Source organism: Artemia franciscana, chromosome 19 (assembly GCF_032884065.1).
Source record: "Artemia franciscana chromosome 19, ASM3288406v1, whole genome shotgun sequence".
In the NCBI taxonomy this organism is placed as follows: Eukaryota; Metazoa; Arthropoda; class Branchiopoda; order Anostraca; family Artemiidae; genus Artemia; species Artemia franciscana.
In genome coordinates, this window is record NC_088881.1 from 1,526,170 (window position 1) to 1,548,676 (window position 22,507).

At 35.9% G+C, this 22,507-nt stretch overlaps 1 protein-coding gene across 7 annotated transcripts in view; it reads left to right on the top strand.

Annotated features, from left to right (window-relative positions):
* LOC136039152 (uncharacterized) overlaps nucleotides 1-22,507 on the top strand; it is a 212,614-nt gene that overhangs the window by 40,581 nt on the left and 149,526 nt on the right. For all 7 annotated transcript variants that reach the window (XM_065722640.1, XM_065722642.1, XM_065722646.1 and 4 more), the window contains exons 4-5: nucleotides 6,136-6,240; nucleotides 16,868-17,482. In XM_065722640.1, coding sequence (XP_065578712.1) covers nucleotides 6,136-6,240; nucleotides 16,868-17,482 — 720 coding nt within the window. The remainder of the gene's footprint in view (nucleotides 1-6,135; nucleotides 6,241-16,867; nucleotides 17,483-22,507) is intronic.

Consider the following 22,507-nt stretch of genomic DNA (forward strand, 5'->3'; position numbering starts at 1 on the left):
CTAAAAGTTTTGATCGGAAGATTTTTGGATAAAGGGGGAGGGTGCCTAGTTGCCCTCCAATTTTTTTGGTTACTTAAAAAGGCCACTAGAACTTTTAATTTAATTTAAGAAAGTTTTTATTAGTAATGAACTTCACGAACGTAAAAAACTTCTATATTCGTATATTTTTATTACGTATATGAGGGGTTCGCCTCCTTGTCAATACCTCGCTCTTTACACTAAATTTTGAATTTTGTTCAGTTCTCTAAGAATGACCCCTGAATCACAAAGGCCGTTTGATTAGAATAAATAGCTCTTTTGAAATTACTAAAATACTTTAGTGTACAGAGCGAGATATTGAGGAAGGGACGAGCCCCCTCATATGCGTAATAATTTCTGTTCGTTTTAAGTTTTAATGTTGCTCCTTACTTTCAGTAAAAAAAACTTGCAGTTTTTATAATTTAATTTCTCATTTATTTAAATAATGCTGGAAAATCCAGCGCCCCCTTCATGGAATTTCATGATAAATTCCTCGATGAAAAAATCCTCTCACGTAACTAACCTCCCCACGACCCCTCCCCCCTCACTGCCAAAAAATCCTCTATGAAAACGTGTGTATGCTTCACAATAACCAATTCTACATGTAAACAATGGGCAAAGTTCATAACTTGTAGTCCTTCCTCTGGGAACTGGTGGATTAAGTAGTTCTCAAAAACATAGATATTAGATTTTTCGACTATGCTGAACAAAATGGCTATCTAAAAATTTTGATCCGGTGACTTTGGAAAAAACGAACGTGGTAGGGGGTCTAATTGCCCTCCAATTTTTTTGTCACTTCAAAGGCGCTAGAACTTTTAATTTTCGTTAGAATGAGCCCTCTCGCGACATTCGAGGACCACTGAGTCGATACTATCACCCCTGGGAAAAAAAACAAATAAACACGCATCCATGATCTTTCTTCTGGCAAAAAAAAAATTACAAAATTCCGCTTTTTTGCAGATAGGAGCTTAAAAACCTCTACAATAGGGTTCTCTGATACAGTGAATCCAATGGTATGATTATTATTTAAGATTCTATGACTTTTAGGGGGGTTTTCCCCCCGTTTCTAGAAAATAAGGCAAATTTTCTCAGGCCGTAACTTTTGATAGGTAAGACTAAACTTTATGAAACTTATATATTTAAAATCAGCATAAAAATCCGACTATTTTGATGTATTTATTGGTACCAAAATTCAATTTTTAAAGTTTTGGTTACTATTCAGCCGAGTCGCTCCTTACTACAGTTCATTACCACGAACTGTTGGGTTTTTGTTGGCGTAAGTTTTCACGTAACCAATCAAACAATCTGAGTTTGTTTGATGTCCTTGGTTCTTTAGGGCATGAGGGAGTCCATCCATTAACCAGCCTAGTAGGCTACACGGTTGTTCCAAATATTCTATGCATTGGCTTTTTAATGTAAAATTAAAAAAAAGAGATTGGAAACATTGCTAGTGGGATATTTGTCAAATAACTGTCATGTTTCATTCATTACTATCCTGACTTTATATCGTTTTCCTGTCAATTTTTCTCGGCTTTGCATCGTTCATCTGTTTACTTATCCACATGTTGAGACCTACAATCGCAGAAATTTCAAAAACATTCTTCCATTCCAGCTATTGATTCAACCCTACATTTTACAAAATACATTTCCAGTGTATTAAACTTACAATCTACGGGCATTTTTTTTTCAGTAAAGTGCAAATTATATTCTGGTCTTGAGAAGGTGTGGGGGGTTGTTAGTGCTGCTCATGTTTATTTAGACTAGTTTTGAGTTTGACTCGGTTATTTATTGTAATTTCTGTTCTTTCTGGGTTTCATTCATTTATTGAAAGTGATTTGTGGTAGTTTTACTCTAGGAATATTATTTGAATTTATTTCTGCTCATTTTTGGCTTAATGAAGCTCTTTACTTCTCTCTGAAAAACTTGTTTTATAGAAAAAGTTTTTAAAATTAATACACATAAAAATGTTGAGCCCTACGATCGCTGAAATTTCAAAACAATCCCTCCGTTTCAACTATTGATTCAAACCTTATAAAAATGGTTGGAATTTGGTCTCCCTCGTAAACTAAGGGGGGTTATAAAAAACTTACGCCTTAAAGCTTGGCAATAAACTGACTCTTCGGCATGTGTATTGGCTGTTCACAATTGTGGGAACGTGCGGTATCTAAATAACAAAAGGGAATGTGAAGGGTAATGTAATTTTGACCTCATGGATTCGTTTGCAATAGGCCTAGAGTATATGCACGCTCGGTGTCCCTTTATATACTACCTAAAAAGAAATTCGACCTCACTAAAAATTAGTGCTTCTCTTTTGCGTTTGCGCATCGTAATCAGTACCTTGGAATTTTAATTTGTTAGTAGTGTACCAATATGTTATATTGATGAGACAGTGATATGATTTATACTAAATCGATAGATATAAGAAGTGGGCAAGTCTTTTAATTAATTTATCAGGCTATTGGTTGGGATGAGAGGTCAAGCATTTATTCCTAATTTTGTTAGGTGCATTTCAAGACAGTATTCTTATTAAGCTTATTTTTATTGTAGACTTATTTCATAAATAGACTTAGTTCTTTATATTAATTTGCCCACAAAAGTCAGAGCGCAAGGTCTGCGTGAAAATATTTTCCGAATAAAATTCAAGGAAAATACGCTTCAATCAGTGACGGTGATAGGGAGGGGAGGTGGTATTTGCCCTCCTAGATTCTGAAAAATACATTTTTTGTACCCCCCTAAAATCCGTGACTTGACACCATTGGGCTACAACCCGGGCATGTTAGCTTAAATTATGGATTGTTGCCATAGAATGAACAAATTTTTAATCCGAACTAAGGTACAAACCAGCCCTTACACAACTTCTAGTTTAAGATAGTAATTAAATCATTCACGTATAAGTGAATTTTTTATGGAGATGGGTCAACTTCGGCAAAACACCAAAAAAGGGGAATTGTACGGACAATCTTGGAAATCTAGACCTGGGGAGAAGAAGAAAGGATCGATTTTCAATTACCCCTACAAGGATGTCCTTAATTTATTGACCTGCATTGTTGTTTATTAAGACTTTCTCATATGGTGAATATTCTCCTTCAATCGTCCATTTTGGCTAAAAAAAAATTCCTACTTGTTTTTAACATTGTTTGGGATGGCTCGCCCCTAGGAACTACGAACGCCTGGATAAAGAAATGTAAGAACCCCCCTCCCTATTATATGAAAGGAACCTCCTTCTTTTAAGAAATCTTCGACCTGAAACCTACACAACTGAAAACTGTCACCTCCCCTGTCCTTGGACCTGAATAAAACTCATTTAAAATAAGTCATTTACTCAAGACATCGTAATATACCTAGTTAAGGTTTCTCATAGGACTGAAACCTGATAGGAAACAAAGAAATTTTACGCCGTATGGGTGCTCGTTCAATGGTCCTTCTAAATTTAAAAACGGAACGAAACTCTAAAAAACGGAATTTTGATACTAAAATATACATCAAAAGAATCGGATTTTCATGCTGATTTTAAATATATAAGTTTCGTCAAATTTAGTCTTTGTCATCAAAAGTTACGAGCCTGTGAAAATTTGCCTTATTTTGGAAAATAGGGGGAAACACCCCCTAAAAATCATAGAATCTTAACGAAAATCACACCATCACATTCGGCGTATCAGAGAACCCTATAGCAAAAATTTCAAGGTAGTATCTACAAAAATGTGGAATTTCGTATTTTTTGCCAGAAGACAAATCACGGGTGTGTGTTTATTTGTTTTTTTTTGTTTTTTCCCAGGGGTCATCGTATCGACCAAGTGGTCTTAGAATGTCGCAAGAGGGCTCATTCTAACGGAAATGAAAAGTTCTAGTGCCCTTTTTAAGTGACCAAAAAAATTGGAGGGCACTTAGGCCCCCTCCCATGCTCATTTTTTCTTCAAAGTCAACGGATCAAAATTTTGAATTAGCCATTTTGTTCCACATAGTCAAAAACCATAATAAATATGTCTTTGGGAATTACTTACTCCCCCACAGTCCTTGGGGGAGGGGCTGCAAGTTACAAACTTTGACCAGTGTTTAGTTGACCAGTGTTTTTGACCAAACTAACCAGTGTTAGTTTTTGGTTTTGGGGGTGGGGTTGAGGGGAGGGGGCTATTTGGGAGGATCTTTCCTTGGAGAAATATGTCATGGGGGAAAAGAAATTCAATGAAAAGGGCGCAGGATTTTCTAAAATTACTATAAAAAAACAATGAAAAAATAAACATGGAAAAGTTTTTTCAATTGAAAGTAAGGAGTAGCATTGAAACTTAGAACGAACAGAGATTATTACGCATATGAGGGGTTCTAAAAATACTTTAGCATAAAGAGCGAGGTATTTAGGATGAGATAAATACCTCGCTCTTTATGCTATAGTATTTTTAGTAATTTCAACTATTTATTCTACGGCCTTTCTGATTCAGGGGTCATTCTTAAAGAATTGGGACAAAACTTACGATTTAGTGTAAAGAGTGAGGTATTAACGAGGGTACAAAACCCCTCATATACATAATAAAAATTTAAGAATATAAAAGTTTGTTACGTAAGTTAATTCTTAAGTTACGTATATTTTTTACTAATAAAAGCATTCGTTAAAAAATTAAAATTTATAGTTGCCTTTTTAAGTAACCGAAAAATTGCAGGGCAACTAGGCCTCCTTCTCCACCCCTTATTTCTCAAAATCGCTTCATCAAAACTAAGAGAAAGCCATTTAGCCAAAAAAGGAATTAATATGCAAATTTGATTTTAATAATTTATGTGTGGAGAGCCAAAATCAAATATGCGTTAATTTAAAAACGTTCAGAAATTACATAAAAAAACCAATTTTTTTTAACTGAAAGTAAGGAGCGACATTAAAACTTAAAACGAACAGAAATTACTCCGTTTATCAAATGGGTTGATCCCTCCGCAATCCCTCGCTCTTTACGCTAAAGTTTGACTCTTTGCCACAATTCTGCTTTTTAAAACAATTAAAAGCTTTAGCGTAAAGAGCGAGGGATTGCGGAGGGAACAACCCATTTCATATACGGAGTAATTTCTGTCCGTTTTAAGTTTTAATGTCGCTCCTTACTTTCAGTTAAAAAAACTAGTTTTTTTTATGTAATACTGTCAAAATTCATGGCTCTAAAATTTCAAATGATAGCCACTGGCGTCAATTGATGAAAATGTAGAGGGTTGTATTTTTCAAGATTTAGGGGTAAAAATAAATGAAAACATAAACATGGCCTTTTTCAATGAAAATACCAAATGCATTTTTTCAAAATCCAAGGGGGGGGGGCATGGTAATTCCCCTTTGATGATCCCGATTGTTAACCAGCCTTTCCAGAATTTATTACCTTATACAAATAAAGAAACTAGTTATACGTGTAATAGATGTATTACACAAATTAATAGATGCATCGTGCAACTCATAAATGTGTATTCATTACTTTGTAAACGGTTGTTTGTAAGTTTTTTGGTTTTATTTGTTTTAGTTAAGCATTGACGACGGCATATAGTGTGGGACTGAAATATCTTTTTTTTTCTAGTGTCCTAAACTCGTTCTTTGATAGTTTCTTTTGATACTTTTTTAAAGTTTTGGCTGCTTCCACTTAGTCTTCATTTCAGTAACATTTTCAAAAGCAACTATATATATATATATATATATATATATATATATATATATATATATATATATATATATATATATATATATATATATATATATATATATATATCACATGAAAGCCCAATTGGACCATGGTGACATACACAAAATAAGCGAAAAAATACAGCAACAAAACATAGACTTAAAAGACACTACAACTAAATATTTAAGAAAAATCATGACGATACTACATAGCCTACCTACCTGGACGAACTTTCCGATATTATTTATATTTAAGTAACACCTACTTCTCAAACTTTCCAAAATCCAATCTCTTCCTCCGACCTCCTTACCAAATATTTCCAAGCGCAACTCCCTACATTCCCCTAAAAATGATAAAAGACCCATCCATCTCTCCACACATAGGGCATATATGTGGAGAGCATATGTGTGGGGTAGATGTACATATAATATATATATATATATATATATATTATTCAATATTATTCATTTTGCAGTACCTGAGAATTCGTCTGAAATACTACAATCCCTTTCAAAGGCAGTTGAAGATAAAGGTTCCTTGACAAACCTATCTGAGAAGGCGGATGACCTGTTTGATAACGGTAGGTTGTTTATTTAAAATTGGTCTGTTTGCTATGTATTATGTGGATGTGAAATCACTTCTGTTTATTACATATCACGAACTTGTATCTTAAGTTTATCACTCATTTAATAGTTGATCGAAAAGAAGATGAGATCGCGTTCGAGTCCACCGACTGTGTTTTTCGACCCCTGCAATGTATTCAGTATAATTTGTGTTGCGAGAGCAACACTTTGGTTCCTGTTGGGGGCCAGCCATCCTGTGCTTTCGCACACCCTTCCTGTTTACCTTCCTCAGATTTCTCCAGGTACCCATTTAGAGCTGGGTCGACTCTGGCTAAGCTTACAGAGTCACAGAGCCCTTAACCCCCCATTGCACTTCCTGGCTGAAGGGCCAAGAAACGGAGATCAGCACCGCCGGTACGGACTGTAAATTCTAATGTCGTATCCTTTACCTTTACCTTTTTAACACTTTGGTTTTGTCGTGTTTTTTCATTTTTTCCTAGCACCCCGATTTTAGCTTATTCCTAGAAAGTGGTAAGGGTTTAACCTCTGCGGTTTTTATGGAAAGTGTGGACCTTAGGCCGGATTGATGAATATGACTGCATTTTGGACAGCTTCTTAGAATTCTTGCCTGGGGCCAAAAATCTATTGGTTCTACCTATTTCTGTTCGTGATTTCATCTGAGTTTATCATTAGGTTTTTCGGACTTGGGATTGCGGTAGAGAAATGGTGTATGTGCCTATTAAACTTTAAAAGTTCTCTCATTGCGAGAGAAATTAGAGTTTATCCTTTGCTCCTTTCTAAGTGATGACGTTAGAAACTTAGAAACTTGTTAGTGATGACGTTAGATGACGTTTAGAAACTTGGCCTACCTCGAAAAAGTCAACTTTTGAACTAATACAGATATTTTTTTGACGACAGTCGATAGCTCTTGATGAGCTGATCGAAGTATATGTCATCCATTTTTTGGTAGAAAAATTCCTTCATAAGATATACCAGTTTGAAAGTTTAAAGGGGTTGGCAACTTCTGTAGTAAGGTACACACTGAAACCAAAAATAGGCCGATACCAATTGTGAGACATATAGGTGAGTTTTAAGCAATAGTCGGTTATTAGCTCATAATCATCTTCGTCAATGAAGTGTTCGCAACTTTTGCTAGTTGGTGTACCTATTATTTGCTTCCGGTGTATTTGATGGTAAGACCAATTTGGTTCCAATGGTAAGACATATAGAGGACTTGTAAGTAATAATCGGCTGTTCGGTTACAATCATCTTCAGCCATGAGGGGTTTCTAACCTTTTCTAGTTGCAATGAGGGGCTTGCAACTTTTGCGAGTTGGCATACCTAGTATTTATTTCAAGATCCTTACAGATTAACAACTTCAGCGCTTAATCGAAGCGAGGAAACAAAACCAAAGTGTTGCTCTCGCAACACTACTCGGTGAAGCCGTACAAAGGATGCCGCAACACCTTACGTTGGCCATGCAATGTAGATCTAGCTTTACTAAATACAGTAGTCATTATTGTTTAAAATGCTTGGATTTGTTCTCACCATTTAATCAGTTTATTTCACATCGACTAGATAATTGAATATAAAGTCGCTTTGGTGGAAATTTTACTGTGACTGTATGCATTCTGTATTTTGAATCTACAGTGAGAATTTATAATGAAACAAAAATTTTGTATCTTAAAATCTCCCTTTTGTTGGATGCTATTACACTAGCGAATGCATATGCATCAATTAAATAAAAAATGATCCGACCCTTAGGAGGCAGGACAAAAATTGAAATAAAAATATTTTCTCACTTTTCTGGGGATAGGTCCTTTCTTCGAGCCGATATTAGATAGACCACCCCACCCATGTGGAGACCTAGCAGAAAATGATAGAAAGGGCCCAAAATTTATTATGATTCGGGATGGTTGGGTTGTGTCGTCAGTTTTTTTTTTTTTTAATTGATGTGTCAGGTATAATTATTCTGCATATTATGAAGTAAGAATTGTTTTCTAACTCCACACTTTCCAAATACTTTACCCCACCCCCTAATGTGCAAATATGTAGCCCAAACTATATATTTCCTATCTATTCTGTCACTTGTTTTTGTTTGTCTCACGCTAAGCTGAAAGAAACTAACGAATAAACCGGTTCTACATAGCTTCTATATACATAGGCGCTATAACAGACAATTACGGTCTCATATGCCCCATTCTTAAAATTCTGACTTAGCTCGTTTATGACGGCGTTTTGAAATTTTTGCCATTGATAAATCATCGCAATTTTTCCAAGTTTACTTTTCTTGTGTATTGAGATAAAAATCACGTATTGCTCAACCCAGGAAATTCAGCTAATGATGAAAAATACCACCTGAAGTGAACCAGCAGTTCTTTCGCCCCCATTCGTTAAGGCTGGCTACTTCTTTCATCATCACGAATGTTGATTCGGCCATTTTGAAACAGCGGCCCTTTTATCTCTGCTGGAAGACGCCTTCATTATTAATGTTTTGTCTGGAAACAACAAAATTTCGTGATAAATGAAGGTTAGGGTAATTTAAAGGTGTTTATGTGACATGTTTGTAGCATAGGAATTTACAGTCAGTCCCATGGGCAAGTTCTTTCAATTCTTTCGGTCTCTTTTTTCCTATCTTATTTGGTCTTGAATATCGAGGACCTACGCGGGGGGGGGGGGAGGGCGGCCACCCTGTAACCCTAATTTCTGGGCACTTTTCATTCATACTCTCAAATAATATTTTTTTTATTATTACCCCCTCCTCCCCCGATTTTTATTATTCGCCCTCCCCTCTGATTTTGTATTACTGCCCGTCCTTGAAAAAAAAATTCACGGCTGCCTGCCTAATAAACCTATAAATTGTATTAAACCTTCTTTTGCTGGCACATATAAATAGTGAGGAATAAATATAGTCGTAATTTTTATACGTATTGTCGTAGCTGGAGTTGGCTAAATTTGATTAGCATTTATCGCGGAGTAGCATTTATCTACTTGTTAAAGGCACCCTGAGACGTCTGGTTCTAGAAAACTCGCTATGACCAAGCTGACCCCTGGATAGCTTGTACAAAAAGTATTATCCTTTAATTGAAGGCATTCATCTAGTCTTACATAAAATTGTCTTTATACTAGCAAAAATTATACTATATACTAAGTTTATACTAGCAAAAATTATACTATATATACTATACTAATTATACTATACTATATACTATATACTACATACAAAATTATACTTTATGCTAGCAAAAAACTAGCAAAAATTTGCAACAGTTGCTTTTTACCAACTAGCATCTTTTGTGCCCAGAGTTGCCACCCTGTAACAAATAAAATCACTAGATTTTAGTGATTTTTCTGGTTGATTTAGTGATTTTTTTCAGTAACCTAGTGATTTATGCGCAAATTTTGTGATTTTTTGGTTTAGGCAATATGAAAAAATCACTAAAAATAATGATAAATTTCTAGGGGTGGAAACCCTGGTTGTCCAATGATTATCAATTGCTATTTGAATGTAAGCATATTACGGACAAACAGTGACCACCTCGGACCCTACGATTCCCTACCCCCTCCTTGAGGACATTATCACTTCCGCTACCACCTCTATAAGCTATTGTGGGATAGACAGAGATTATATTGTAAATTAGTTTACTAAAGGTTTTCCATATAGTGTCGATCAACCAAAAATTATAATAACTAATCCAGTAGATAGATAAAGTAATGTCAACTCCATAGTGTACTGCCCTAGGATTGACTTGGTAAAGAATGAAGTATGTATTGGTTTTTTTCTGGCCACTTCATATGAAAGGGGCTGTTGTAGAAACTTGGAAGGCGGTGCATTCGAGGGATTTATAAGCAAAGGTACTTATGGGGAAAATAATCAGGTATTTTCCGCCTACTTTCTGCTTTGAAACAAACTCCAGTGAGCAATTGCTAAGAGCCAGTATTCAAAGCGGGGTCGGATCCGGGATTTTTTTTTGCGGTCATAAAAGCTTTTTCTTGGAGGGAGGGACAAAAAAAAACCACATCAAAAATTTGTTCATATCCATTTTGTTACGTTTTTATGAGTTAGACAAACAGTTTTTTTTGGGGGGGGGGGCAAAACCCCCTAACTGGTTTCGAAATCTTTCATCAGACAAAATACTGTGTGCATTCCTAAGCTTAAGTTAGCTATAATAATTAAAAGTGCAATATAGGCCTGCACCATTTTTGTAACTTTTCAGGAGAGCAAAAAAAAAAACTTATTCCGATGAATTCAAAATTACTCCATTTTACGGCGTATGATGTTTGCATTTTTTTTTTAACTTGTTTTTAAATTTTTGGTTACTATGGGCTAGAGTTTGTTCTTCACTAGGTTGCGATGGATTCCGCAACCGTGATGTTGCATACAATTATATCAGCCTGTCTAAACTATATATTATTGTCTGCGCATTGCTTGTCACTGAAATGTAATTGCAAAAAAACGTAATCAAACCTTTTCGCATCTTTGGCGTGCAACCGCAGAATTCAGTATGGTATATACAAAAAGAGAAGAAAACCTGCTGGATCAGTTAACAATTTAAAGATATGTTTAACATACCAACAAGCAATTGCAAATATCAATGACCTAAAAATATCTGAACCACGCTGCGATTTATTTGATTTATTTGGTTTATAATTCACATTGTTAATTGTGTCTCAGAAGGGAGAAATCAAGCCGGAATAATGGTTAAAAAGAGGTCCTGGTTGGCAAGTGTATTTTTAATTCCTTCTTTGCAAATAGGGGAGCAAATATTGCGATGGATGCTACTCTCTTTATTATGTAAATGTGTAAATCTTTCAGAAACTAATCTGACGGAGGGGGGCGTTGATTTCTCGCCACCTGATTTACATCTCGCAGCGTCGTGTGTGCCGCGCAGTTCCACCCCGCGCCACCTGGTTCACATGATTTCTGAGAGAGCTATCCCTCGAATCTGACTAATTCCATTTCTTTTTTTAAAATAGTTGAGTGCTAAATGACTTAATTTTTGAACTTTAACTTGACCAGTTAAAAGACCATTCTCTAAAAATAAGAGCTTATAGAAAAAAACATAAAGAAATTGGACGATTTTTTAAGGCCAATTTGAGTAAATCATGGTTTACCCCCCACAGCACCCATATTGCATTGTTAACCCTAAAATTTTCCTTTCAGTGGGATATAATAGATTAATCACTGGTTCTAAATCGCTATGAACATAATCTGAGCCTAAAACGTACTTTTGAGGCTTCAGTCTTCTTCTCCCCTATCCGCTACAATACTACATTTTAAAGTTAATCTGTATTTTCCGATATACGTGCTTTTTGCATTACTAAATAAAAAAAGTGCTGCTTTGTATCTGCTGTTTCGAAGGTTTTGCCCCCCCCCCCCGAAAAAAATTCCTGTGTACGGGCCTGCATTAACCTAACGTCACTTCTTGAGTGTGGTCGGCGTAATGCGTAAGTACCCAGCAACATAACAAAATAAAACAATAAATTAATAAATTATTCTTTGACTTTTACTCTACGTCGTGTCATACAACTAATTGTTTTAAGGCAAGACAAAATCATATCCTATCAAACAGTTCGTGGTAACGAACTGTAGTAAGGAGCGACCCGGCTCAATAGTAACCGAAACTCTAAAAAATGGAATTTTGATACCAATAGTTACATCAAAAGAATCACATTTTAATGCTGGTTTTAAATATACAAGTTTCATCAAGATCAGTTATACCCATCAAAAGTTACGAGCCTGAGAAAATTTGCCTTATTTTAGAAAATAGGGGGAAACAAACCCTAAAGTCATATAATCTTAACGAAAATCACACCATCAGATTCAGCGTATCAGAGAACCTTACTTTAGAAGTTTCAAGCTCCTATCTACAAAAATGTGGAATTTCGCATTTTTTGCCAGAAGACAGATCACGGATGAGTGTTTATTTGTTTTCTTGTTTTTGTTTTTTTTTGTTTTTTTTTCCAGGGGTGATCGTATCGACTGAGTGGTCCTAGAATCTTGCGAGAGGGCTCATTCTAACGGAAATTAAAAGTCCTAGTGCCCTTTTTAAGTGACCAAAAAAATTGGAGGGCACCTAGGCCTCCTCCCACGCTCATTTTTCCCCCAAAGTCACCAGATCAAAATTCTGAGATAGCCATTTTATTTACCATAGTCGAAAAACTTAATAACTATGTCTTTAGGGAAGACTTACTCCCCCGCAGTCCCCGTGGGAGGGGCTGCAATTTGAAAACTTTGACCTGTGTTTACATATAGTAATGGTTACTGGGAAGTGTACAGACGTTTTCAGGGGGATTTTTTGGTTTAGGGGGAGAGTTCAGGGGGATGGGGTTACGTGGGAGGATATTTCCATGGAGAGACTTCTCATGGTCAAAGAGAATGTCAATGAAGGGGGCGCAGGATTTTCTAGCTTTATTTAAAAAACAATGAAAAAATAAATATGAAAAGTTTTTTTCTACTGAAAGTAAGGAGCAGCATTAAAACTTAAAACGAAAAAAATTATTACGCATATGAGGGGTTTACCTCTTCGTTATACCTCACTCTTTCCGCTAAAGTATTTTTAGTAATTTCAACTATTTATTCTACGGCCTTCGTGATTCAGAGGTCATTCTTAAGGAATGGAGACACAATCTAAGCTTTAGCGTAAACAGCGAGGTATCGACGAGGGTTGAACCCCCTCATATACGCAATAAAAACATACGAATATAGAATTTCGTTACGTAAGTTAATTCATAAGTTACGTATATTTTTTACCAATGAAAACGTTTGTAAAACATTAAAAGTTCTAGTTGCTTTTTTAAGTAATCAAAACTTGGAGGGCAATTAGGCCTCCTCCTTCGCTTCTTTTTTCTCAAAATCTTCCGATTAATTGCAATTAATTAATATGCAAATTTTGTTTTAGTTATTTATTTGCGGAGAGCCAAGATCAAAACATGGATTAATTCAAAAACGTAAAGAAATTAAATAAAAAAAAAGTTTTTTTAGCTGAAAGTAAGGAGCGACATTAAAATTTAAAACGAACAGAAATTACCTCGTATATAAAAGGGGCTGCTTCCTCATCAACGCCCCGCTCTTAACGCTAAAGTTTTTACTGTTTTAAAAAGCAGAGCTAAGAGAAAGAGTCAAACTTTAGCGTAAAGAGCGAGGCATTGATGAGGAAGCAGCCCCTTTCATATACGAAGTAATTTCTGTTCATTTTAAGTTTTAATGTCGCTCCTTACTTTCAGCTAAAAAAAACTTGTTTTTTTTTTATTTAATCTAGTAAAGAGTGAACAACAGTCCATGGTAACCAAAAATTAAAAAACGCGTTTTGAAAAAACTACACAGTGAAAAAAAAAAATCGGCATCTGACACTGATTCAGGAATGGTAACTATTATTTCGGTTCGCCTTAAAAGTGAAAAATTTTTACGAAAAGAATTTCATGTTGATTTCGAAAAACCCCTGAAATCTCATAAATGGTGTCAGATGAAAAGGAAGAATATACCAATGGAATCAGCATGGTCAAAAATCTTCTACAGGGGAAACTTAGTCCCCCTCCTTGAACAAATCTTTTTTTTGGAAAGTGTCTTTTTTTGCATCGGTAGCACTGATATGTCCCTTTTTTTCAGGCCTAGTGGGTTACCAGAACATCATAGAGAGATGCTTAAAGGCTCATTAAAGAGCTTGCTTTTTATAAATTCCGCTATTTGCAATAGCCATTTGGCACTAATACGACACTTTTCTCAAGGAGTGGCACTAGCAGGCTACCAGAGCATCGTAGACAGATTTTTATAGCTCATGTAAAAGATGTTGCCCATATCTACGTTCTTCCCATAAATTACACCATCTGCAAGTTTCAAAAGGCACTAAAACGGCACTTTCGCTGCCATGTCTTAAGTGGAAAAGCTTGGGCTATTGGGGTTGCAGAACTTGAAGCTATTGCTCATATCTGATATAGCACTGAAAACAACACATTTGGTGCCACTTCTTAAGTGGAAAAGCTCTGAAGTACAAATCAGTTACTATTATAACTGTTATGTTTCAGAACCCTTAACTGGAGGTTTACAAGAACCCTTCCCGGACACTCCCCCTCCCATCACCCTTAGGTAGTTTAATGTTTTTTATTTGTATGTGTTGTATTTTTATTTGTATGTGTATTGTAATCCCAAACAAGCTTTCCTTCGAACCATTCGCTTGTTTTGTTTATTTATATTAATAAACCCACCCCTCTCTCTCTCTCTCGCCCTTGCCATCTTAACCTTTCTCTCATTATAATCCTAGAAAGCGGAATTAAACCCCAACTTTCGTCTATGTTTATGTTTTTACGTCTATGTTTATACATATTTGCAAATAGACTCTATTTAATAGGATTTTTTTTTTGTCGTTTATGGGTGCGAAGTTGAAACAGAAGAGTTTGGCAAAATACAAGGGAAATATATAATTTGAGCTACATATTTGCACAGATACCCTATTTAATATGTTTTTTTTTGTCTTTTATGGGTGCTAAGTTGAAACAGAAGAGTTTGGCCAAATACAAGGGATATATTTAATTTGGGCTACATTTTTGCACATTGAGGGGGAGGATAAAGTAGGACGAAGTGCTTTAGGAATGATAAAAGTATGTATTATAGGATTTTCAGGATTATTTATATCATTCCTAAAAGTGCTTCACTTTACTTTATTTTAATCCACCCTAATGTGTAAAATATATATCCCAAATTAAATATTTCCCATGAATTTTGCCATGCTATTTTGTTAAGTTTATTTCACTATTTTGTTTCAACTTAATACTCGTAATCTGAAGCAACTTAATCTATCAGTAAATTGGTATAGGTATAACAGATAAGACAAAAAAACTACCATTGGATTTTAAACAATTAGGTACTTGTGTATTATTCAGAACACACTCAATAATTGAAGTTAGGTTCTTTCTTGAAATAAACTACGATGCAGGTACGTTTTAATTAGGTAAACCTAACCTAAATGTTCCTTCTCGTAAGAGTATTAAGTCATGTTGTGTCTATTGACGCACTGTTTAGGTGTGGGCAACAACCCCATATCCTGAAAAAATATAGTTGCCTCTTTTTCAGTCTTTGGCAAATCCCAAATCTTCATTTCAAAATCCATGTTCAAACACTATCTTCTATCACTATGCGTAGCAAACTAAATTTAGTTTTGTCTTTGCGGCTGTAAAACCGGATTTTTCTCATAAAATGTACCTGCATCGTAGTTTGTTTCACGAAAGAACTTAACTTCACTTATCGAGTGTGTTCTGAATAATACACAAGTACCGAGAATTTTTTAGAAGCTAATTTGACTAAGCACAATCAAATTGTAGTTCAGCTTATTTTGCATACTCCAATAACTAAGCGAAAAAAAAACAAAAAACAACGAATTTTTCCCACCAGTTGCGCTTGGAGTAAACAAGGATCAAGATCCTGTTTGTTGCCCCATCTACATGCAATACAAGTAATCCATAAAAAGCTTGTTGTTAACCACCACCAGAAACTGATGGTTCATTCTAATGTATACCAACATAATGGGCATTAGACTCTTTATTAAACCCAATCACCTAGGGACTTCGACTTCACTAAGATCAAACCAAATATATATCCGTATAACTTACTTATACATAAAAAAATGATCTACTTATTTTCATTAGAAGTATAATTTTTATATTTTGTATATTAAATACATTATTATTGTTATTATTATTATAAATAATATACTAAATGTATATTGCACCCAGAAACCTACGCTGGGCCCATCCACCCAAAACAGGAGTTTTCCAAATTTTTGAGCACGTCCTATTTAAATTATAAGTTAATATGTGTTCTCTTATTATTCCCCCCCCCCCCCAAAAAAAAAAACTAGTATATGTGCCTGACCAAAACTCAGAGAAATGGGAGCGTTCATACGTGACTATAATTTGTTGCGCGGACATATGGCAAGTAAGGAACGAGCGAAACCGCACATAGCTTCGGAGCGGATGTTCCTCGGTATTTTTTTCTAATTATTTAGTTAATCTTTCAGTGACATATTTTATCTTTTTTTATAGCGATCCCAATTGGGAGAGCAAAAACTAATTTTCAATCTTTGATTGTATGTTGTTGTTTAGTTGACGTTTGAGCGAATCAACGGCTCGTATACGTGCGATCCTCTTTTAAAACTTGGGCTTATGAAGCTACGTCACTTTAAGAAACACACAAATAAAATTTTGGTACAGGCCACGTCAACACTTAAGATATCTTGGGAGAGTACTAGGACGTTGTACAGAGTGTTCTTGGTTAAATCACTGGCACTAGTATGTATATCACACCTATGTTCTGCTAATATTGCTTAAAATATCTGTTAAAAGAAACATACTCAGATTTAAATAAGGCTAAAATACCAGAAGAAATAAATATATAAAAAGGTCAATACAATAAAAATAGAAGTTAATGCAGTTACTACAATTAAAGCATCTATAAATGAAACATAAATACGAAATAGAAGGGTCAATACAATGAATATAAAGGTCAATACATAATAACTTAAAAATTGATTGTATGTTTTATGGGTTTGGTCAAACTGACCCTGAAGGGTTTACATTATGTATTGAATGTTCTAAGCTTTTTGCCTATTTATGAAGTACATAATCCTAAACTATTTAATCTTTATTCAGGTGGCTGCAGTCGAACAACTCCTTTTGCGAAGGTCGTTTTGGCATGCAAACAAGCCGTTGAGAAGAGAGAGATTTTTTGCACAGAAACACTAGCTCATGGCTCAGATTCCTTGAGAATAAATGAAGAACAAAAGATTGAAAGACCCGCACAGCTGTTGACCGGAATCCCCAATCGCCAGGGGGGCGTAAATGACACAGATCAAATGATCAGCGATAAAAACACAATGACGTCAGCTATTCTCATAAAAACTGAGCGGTCTCCTGAAGTGTTGAGGGGCTATGAAGATGGTGCAGCGGGTGTACTTGAAACGAAGGATTCTCCAGAAGTTTTGCGAAGTTGTAAACCGGCAAATGTATGTATGGGGGAAGAATTGAAAGTTTGTAGAAGTCCTTTATTAGTAGAAACGGGGAAGCAAAGTCCGTATTGTACTAATTTTTTCTCACCTGGTCACGGAATTTATCCGAACTCACCTTTACTGAAATTAAAATCGCCCAGATTTGAAACCGATGTGACTTTGCCGGATAGAACTGAAATATTGGATACTACCGTGAGCGTTAAAGTTGAAAAGGAAGATGAATCGAAGAAAAGTGGATGTTTGCTATCAAAGAAACAAGGTAAGTTAACTTTCTTTATTTTCAACTCGCTCAATGCTGAAATCCTATCTATCAATTGATTATGTCTGTAAACTGATCGCTGAAACAATCACCTGAAGGTATACAATGGGTAATTGAAGCTGTCCTATCCAGTGAGTCTGTCTTACTTGGGTCTGTTAAGTGGGCTTCGTTAAAATTAAGTGCCCTGTTTTGACTCATGGGTGATGGATTGAGTTACAACTTCAAGTGACATTTTTGCTGATGGAGGAGGAGGCCAAAAGGACTTTGAATTTGTGTTTGGGGGATATTTTGCCAGTACAAAAGGGTATACCTTATGGTTTTGCGGACGTAGAACGTCACCTGTCGTTTGAAAGAGTTTGCTGCCAACTATTTCCAGTTTCTCGCAGCAGTACCTTAGAGAGAGAAGGTGTAAGGACTTCGGTCAATGCTGTGGTACGAACACCGAAATGAAAATAAAGAAAAAAAGGTCTTGTTCTGTTTTTATTTATTTGCTTAGATGATGTAAAGGCAGTGATTATTATAGTTGTTAGGTCAATGTTGTGGGACAAATTTTTACATAGTTTCCAGTCTAAGTTTATTGCTTTGGAGAAAAATGGTGAATAATTCGAAATTCTCCTAGGGGCAGCATGCCGGTAATTTGAATTCCACAGAGGATGGTCATGCTTCTTACAACACCGCTTCGTCTTAGCCTATCTTAGGCGCTATTGCCCTTCTTAATTAAATGGTTGCCGTGCTGGGTTGGGGATCCTTCGTCCGAACGGCCTCGATTCCTGGCGTGGTCAGTTAGTCTGTTTGGGACGGGGGTCTCTGGTGTGACTGTGTAAGCTCAGCCAGAATTGACCCAGCTCAAAATGGTTACCTCGAGAAATCTGGGGAAGGAAAGCAGGAACGGTGTGTAAAAGTACAGGATGGCTTGCCTCCAACCCCTCCGTTGCACCTCATGACTGAAGGGCCGCGAAACGGAGGTCGTGGCCCTTTACCTTGAGGGTCTAGTGCCGTCATACTTACTTACTAGGTGCTAATGAAATGTGCTTATAGCTTAGTTTTAATATGATAGTATCCAAAAATCAACTTAACTAATTTAATTCCAGTGTCAAAAGTAAGAAGAAGGAACTGATTTAACTTTTATCTTTCATTTGGAAAGTTTTTCTGGCTTAGGTTGGTTTATTCAAGATAGAAAAATAGTTTTTACTATTTTTGAACACTGGACTCAAATGGTGGCGTAATTTCATTGACTCTTTTTTTTTATTAAATAAAAAAAAAGTTCTTTTGAAATGAAATTAAGGAGCGACATTAAAACTTAAAACGAACAGAAATTACTCCGTGTATGAAAGGGGCTTTTCCTCCTCAACGCCCCGCTCTTTACGCTAAAGTTTGACTCTTTCTCTTAACTCTACTTCTTAAAACAGTAAAAAACTTTAGCGTAAAGAGCGGGGTGTTGAGGAGGAAAAGCCCCTTTCATACACGGAGTAATTTCTGTTCGTTTTAAGTTTTATTGCCGCTCCTTACTTTCATTTGAAAAAATCTTGTTTTTTTTATTTAATTTCTGGACGTTTTTTAATTAATGCATGTTTTGATCTTGGCTCTCCGCACACAAATAATTAAAACGAAATTTGCATATTAATTTTTTTTTGGCTACATGTATTTCTCATAGTTATAATCGGAAGATTTTTTTACACTATAGCTTAAATTATGTCCCAATTCCTTAAGAATGACCCTTGAAGCACAAAGGCCGTAGAATAAATAGTTGAAATTACTAAAAATACTTTAGCATAAAGAGCGAGGTATTACGAGGAGGTAAACCCCTCATATGCGTAATAATTTCGGCTTGTTTTAAGTTTTAATGCTGCTCCTCACTTGCAGTAGAAAAAAAACTTCATATTTATTTTTTCATCTTTTTAAATAAAGCTAAAAAATCCTGCGCCCCCTTCATTGAAAGTATCTTCCCAATTGAGAAGTTTTTCCATGGAAAGCTCCTCCCACTTAGCCCCCCCATCTCAACTCTCCCTCCCAAACCAAAAAATCCCCCTGAAAACGTCCGTACACTTCCCAGTAACCATTACTATATGTAAACACCGGTCAAAGTTTGTAACTTGCAACCCCTCCCACGGGGAATGCGGGGGAATAAGTCGTCCCCAAAGACATAGTTATTAGGTTTTTTGACTGTGGCAGATAAAACGGCTATCTCAGAATTTTGATCTGAAGACTTTGGGGAAAAATGAGCGTGGGAGGGGGCCTAGGTGCCCTCCAGTTTTTTGGTCACTGAAAGAGTGCACTAGAACTTTTAATTTCCGTTAGAATGAGCCCTCTTGGGACATTTTAGGACCACTGGGTTGATACGATAACCCCTGGAAAAAAACAAATAAACACGCATCCGTGATTTGTCTTCTGGCAAAAAATGCGAAATTCCACATTTTTGTAGATAGAAGATTGAAACTTCTACAATAAAGTTCTCTGATACGCTGAATCTGATGGTGTGATTTTCGTTAAGATTGTATGACTTTTAGGGGGTGTTTTCCCCTATTTTCTAAAATGAGGCAAATTTTCTCAGGCTCACAACTTTTGATAAGTAAGACTAATCTTGATGAAAGTTATATATATAAAATCAGCATTAAAATACGATTTTTCTTATGTAACTATTGGTATCAAAATTTCATTTTTTAGAGTTTCGGTTACTATTTAGCCGGGTCGCTCCTTACTACAGTTCGTTACCACGAACTGTTTGACTCTTTCATTTGAGGCAATCACGCACAAATCTTCCTTTGCTGCTGCTACAAATCAGTCCACATTGCTTTGTTAGGGATGGTTCACACAAAAACATATCCAGGGGCGTTGTAACTATTTTTCGGGAGGCGGACCTTTGGAAAATCTTATGTTGTTTTGGAATATTGTGGTTGGTTTAAGAAAACTAGTCATAGACGTGAACCAATGAAATAATTGCATTCTTTTTCACGGGATTATAGGAGAATTGCCTCTCTTTTTCTCTTCAAGTAACTTAATTAACTCTAAATAATTCTTAGTTATCATTGAAAGCTATTGAGGATTTGTTGGTTGACCATGAAATTTGATTGAAAGACAGTAAACTTGTGTCGACAAGGTTTTCAATCAGTGCGGGTGGCACCACGGGGAACTCCCAAAACTGTGGAATTTATCAAATGGCATTTCTTTTGAGCTGATTGCAGTTTCTTGGCCGGTATGCCAGAATTCCTTTCGGGGCTGCCTTTTCATGACCTTTAAAAAGAAAATTATGCTCTGTTTAATCGGGAAAACGAAATTCACACTTTCTAAAGGTATAAGTTTCGTTAGAACTGAATATATCTATCTCCGGCAGAAAAAGAGAGAAGTTAAACGGGTTTTCCAAGATTTTTGGGAAAGTAATTGTGGGCATTTAGTGTTCTTTCGTTTATTTGGATTTCTTATTCAAGCTCTACAAGTGATGACAAGACCGCCCAGTCAATTCGAACTGGTTTGGCTACAGAAACTAAAAAAAAAAATTAATGGGCAAGATAGGTGATTATTTAGGGTATTGGAAGAAAGATAAAAAGGGAGATGATAAACAATTTTTTTTTTATTTGCTTTTATTTTTGTATTAGAACAGTTTATCATCTTTCATTGTCTTATTAAACACTTACGCGTTATTAATACATTTTCGTTTCAACTCCTCTTTTTCACCTATTGTTGTATTTACCTGTTGTTTTGTCACATTTTGAGCTAGCAGAAAGAATGTAAACATTATTATTTTTTTTTTTATGAAATTTTAAGCAAGTAAAAAAAAAGGTTTCTTTGAGTCAAAACACTGTTTACAAGCAAACTCTCTGTTTTTCTTAAGTTTAGGCTAGGTATAGATAGGAATAGAGTAGGCCTAGGCCTACTCTGCCTACATCTCAGTGTAGGCCTACGTTTGCTAAAAATCCCAAATAAAGACTGCAAACTGATACTAGTATTAAGAAATCAAGCACCCAAGCGTGTCCTATTGAAGCAACTCAGCATCAACGTTGTACCACCTGCTTTACATCTCAGAACGCCACGTGGGCGCACTGTTTCCGCCATGTTTAGCCCAGTTTTCGCCATGCCTGGCACACTTCCGCCACGCTTGGTATGTGCCACCCGGTGTACGTGATTTATGAAAGTGGGTGTCCCCTCTTATTAAAGCTGAGGATACTGTAAAAAAGAAAAGAAAATTAAGCGTCATTGGGACGATTGTCGTTGTGGAATATTTTGCACTTCGAAAAAAAGTAATTTTGGGGGGAAATCCATTGGTACAAAATGGCTGAAAACCAATTGCCGTATTATTAATGAAATGAATTCAACTTGAAGTAGTCTATTAATAGTTTCAGTAGAATTCAAAGGAGATGGGGGTTAAAGAATAAGCTGTCTCAGTATGTTTTCTCCACTGTCCGTTACCTTGTGCGCATGTGGGATCATCAGTAGTTCCACTACGCTTAGGCCACTTTGTGCCTCTTCGCGAAACATATGGCAAAGTTTGCGCTATGTGCGTCACACCCGCTACATGTGGCGTGTGCCACTGGGTATACACGATTTTTGATTTTGGGATAACCCCTCAAATGTAAAGTGACTTCTTTTATTTTTTAGTGTTGTATTACGTAATACTATTATGTTTGCGTGGGTACTTACTTGTTATACCGCCAACACTCAAAAAGTGAAGTTAGGCTAATCCTAATGAAAAATACCAAAACATCATGATAAAATAATACTTTAAAAACACATTTGGGCTAAATATTTGCACATTAGGGGGGGGGGTAACCTAACCCCCTTCCCCGCACTAATTTGCAAATATATAGCCAAAATTATTTAATTCCAATGTATTCTGTCATCCGCCAATTGTTTTCCAATGAGCATAAGCTAATTGTTTCGTAATACAGTTTGATAAAACCGGTTTGTTCTCGAGTTTTACGCAGCGTAAACCTGAATGTTGGCGGTATAATACGTAACTTCCTTTGCGTGATACTATTTAGTTCCAGTAGTGTTAAATATAGCAATGGATTCCTACATTGTAGAGTTCAT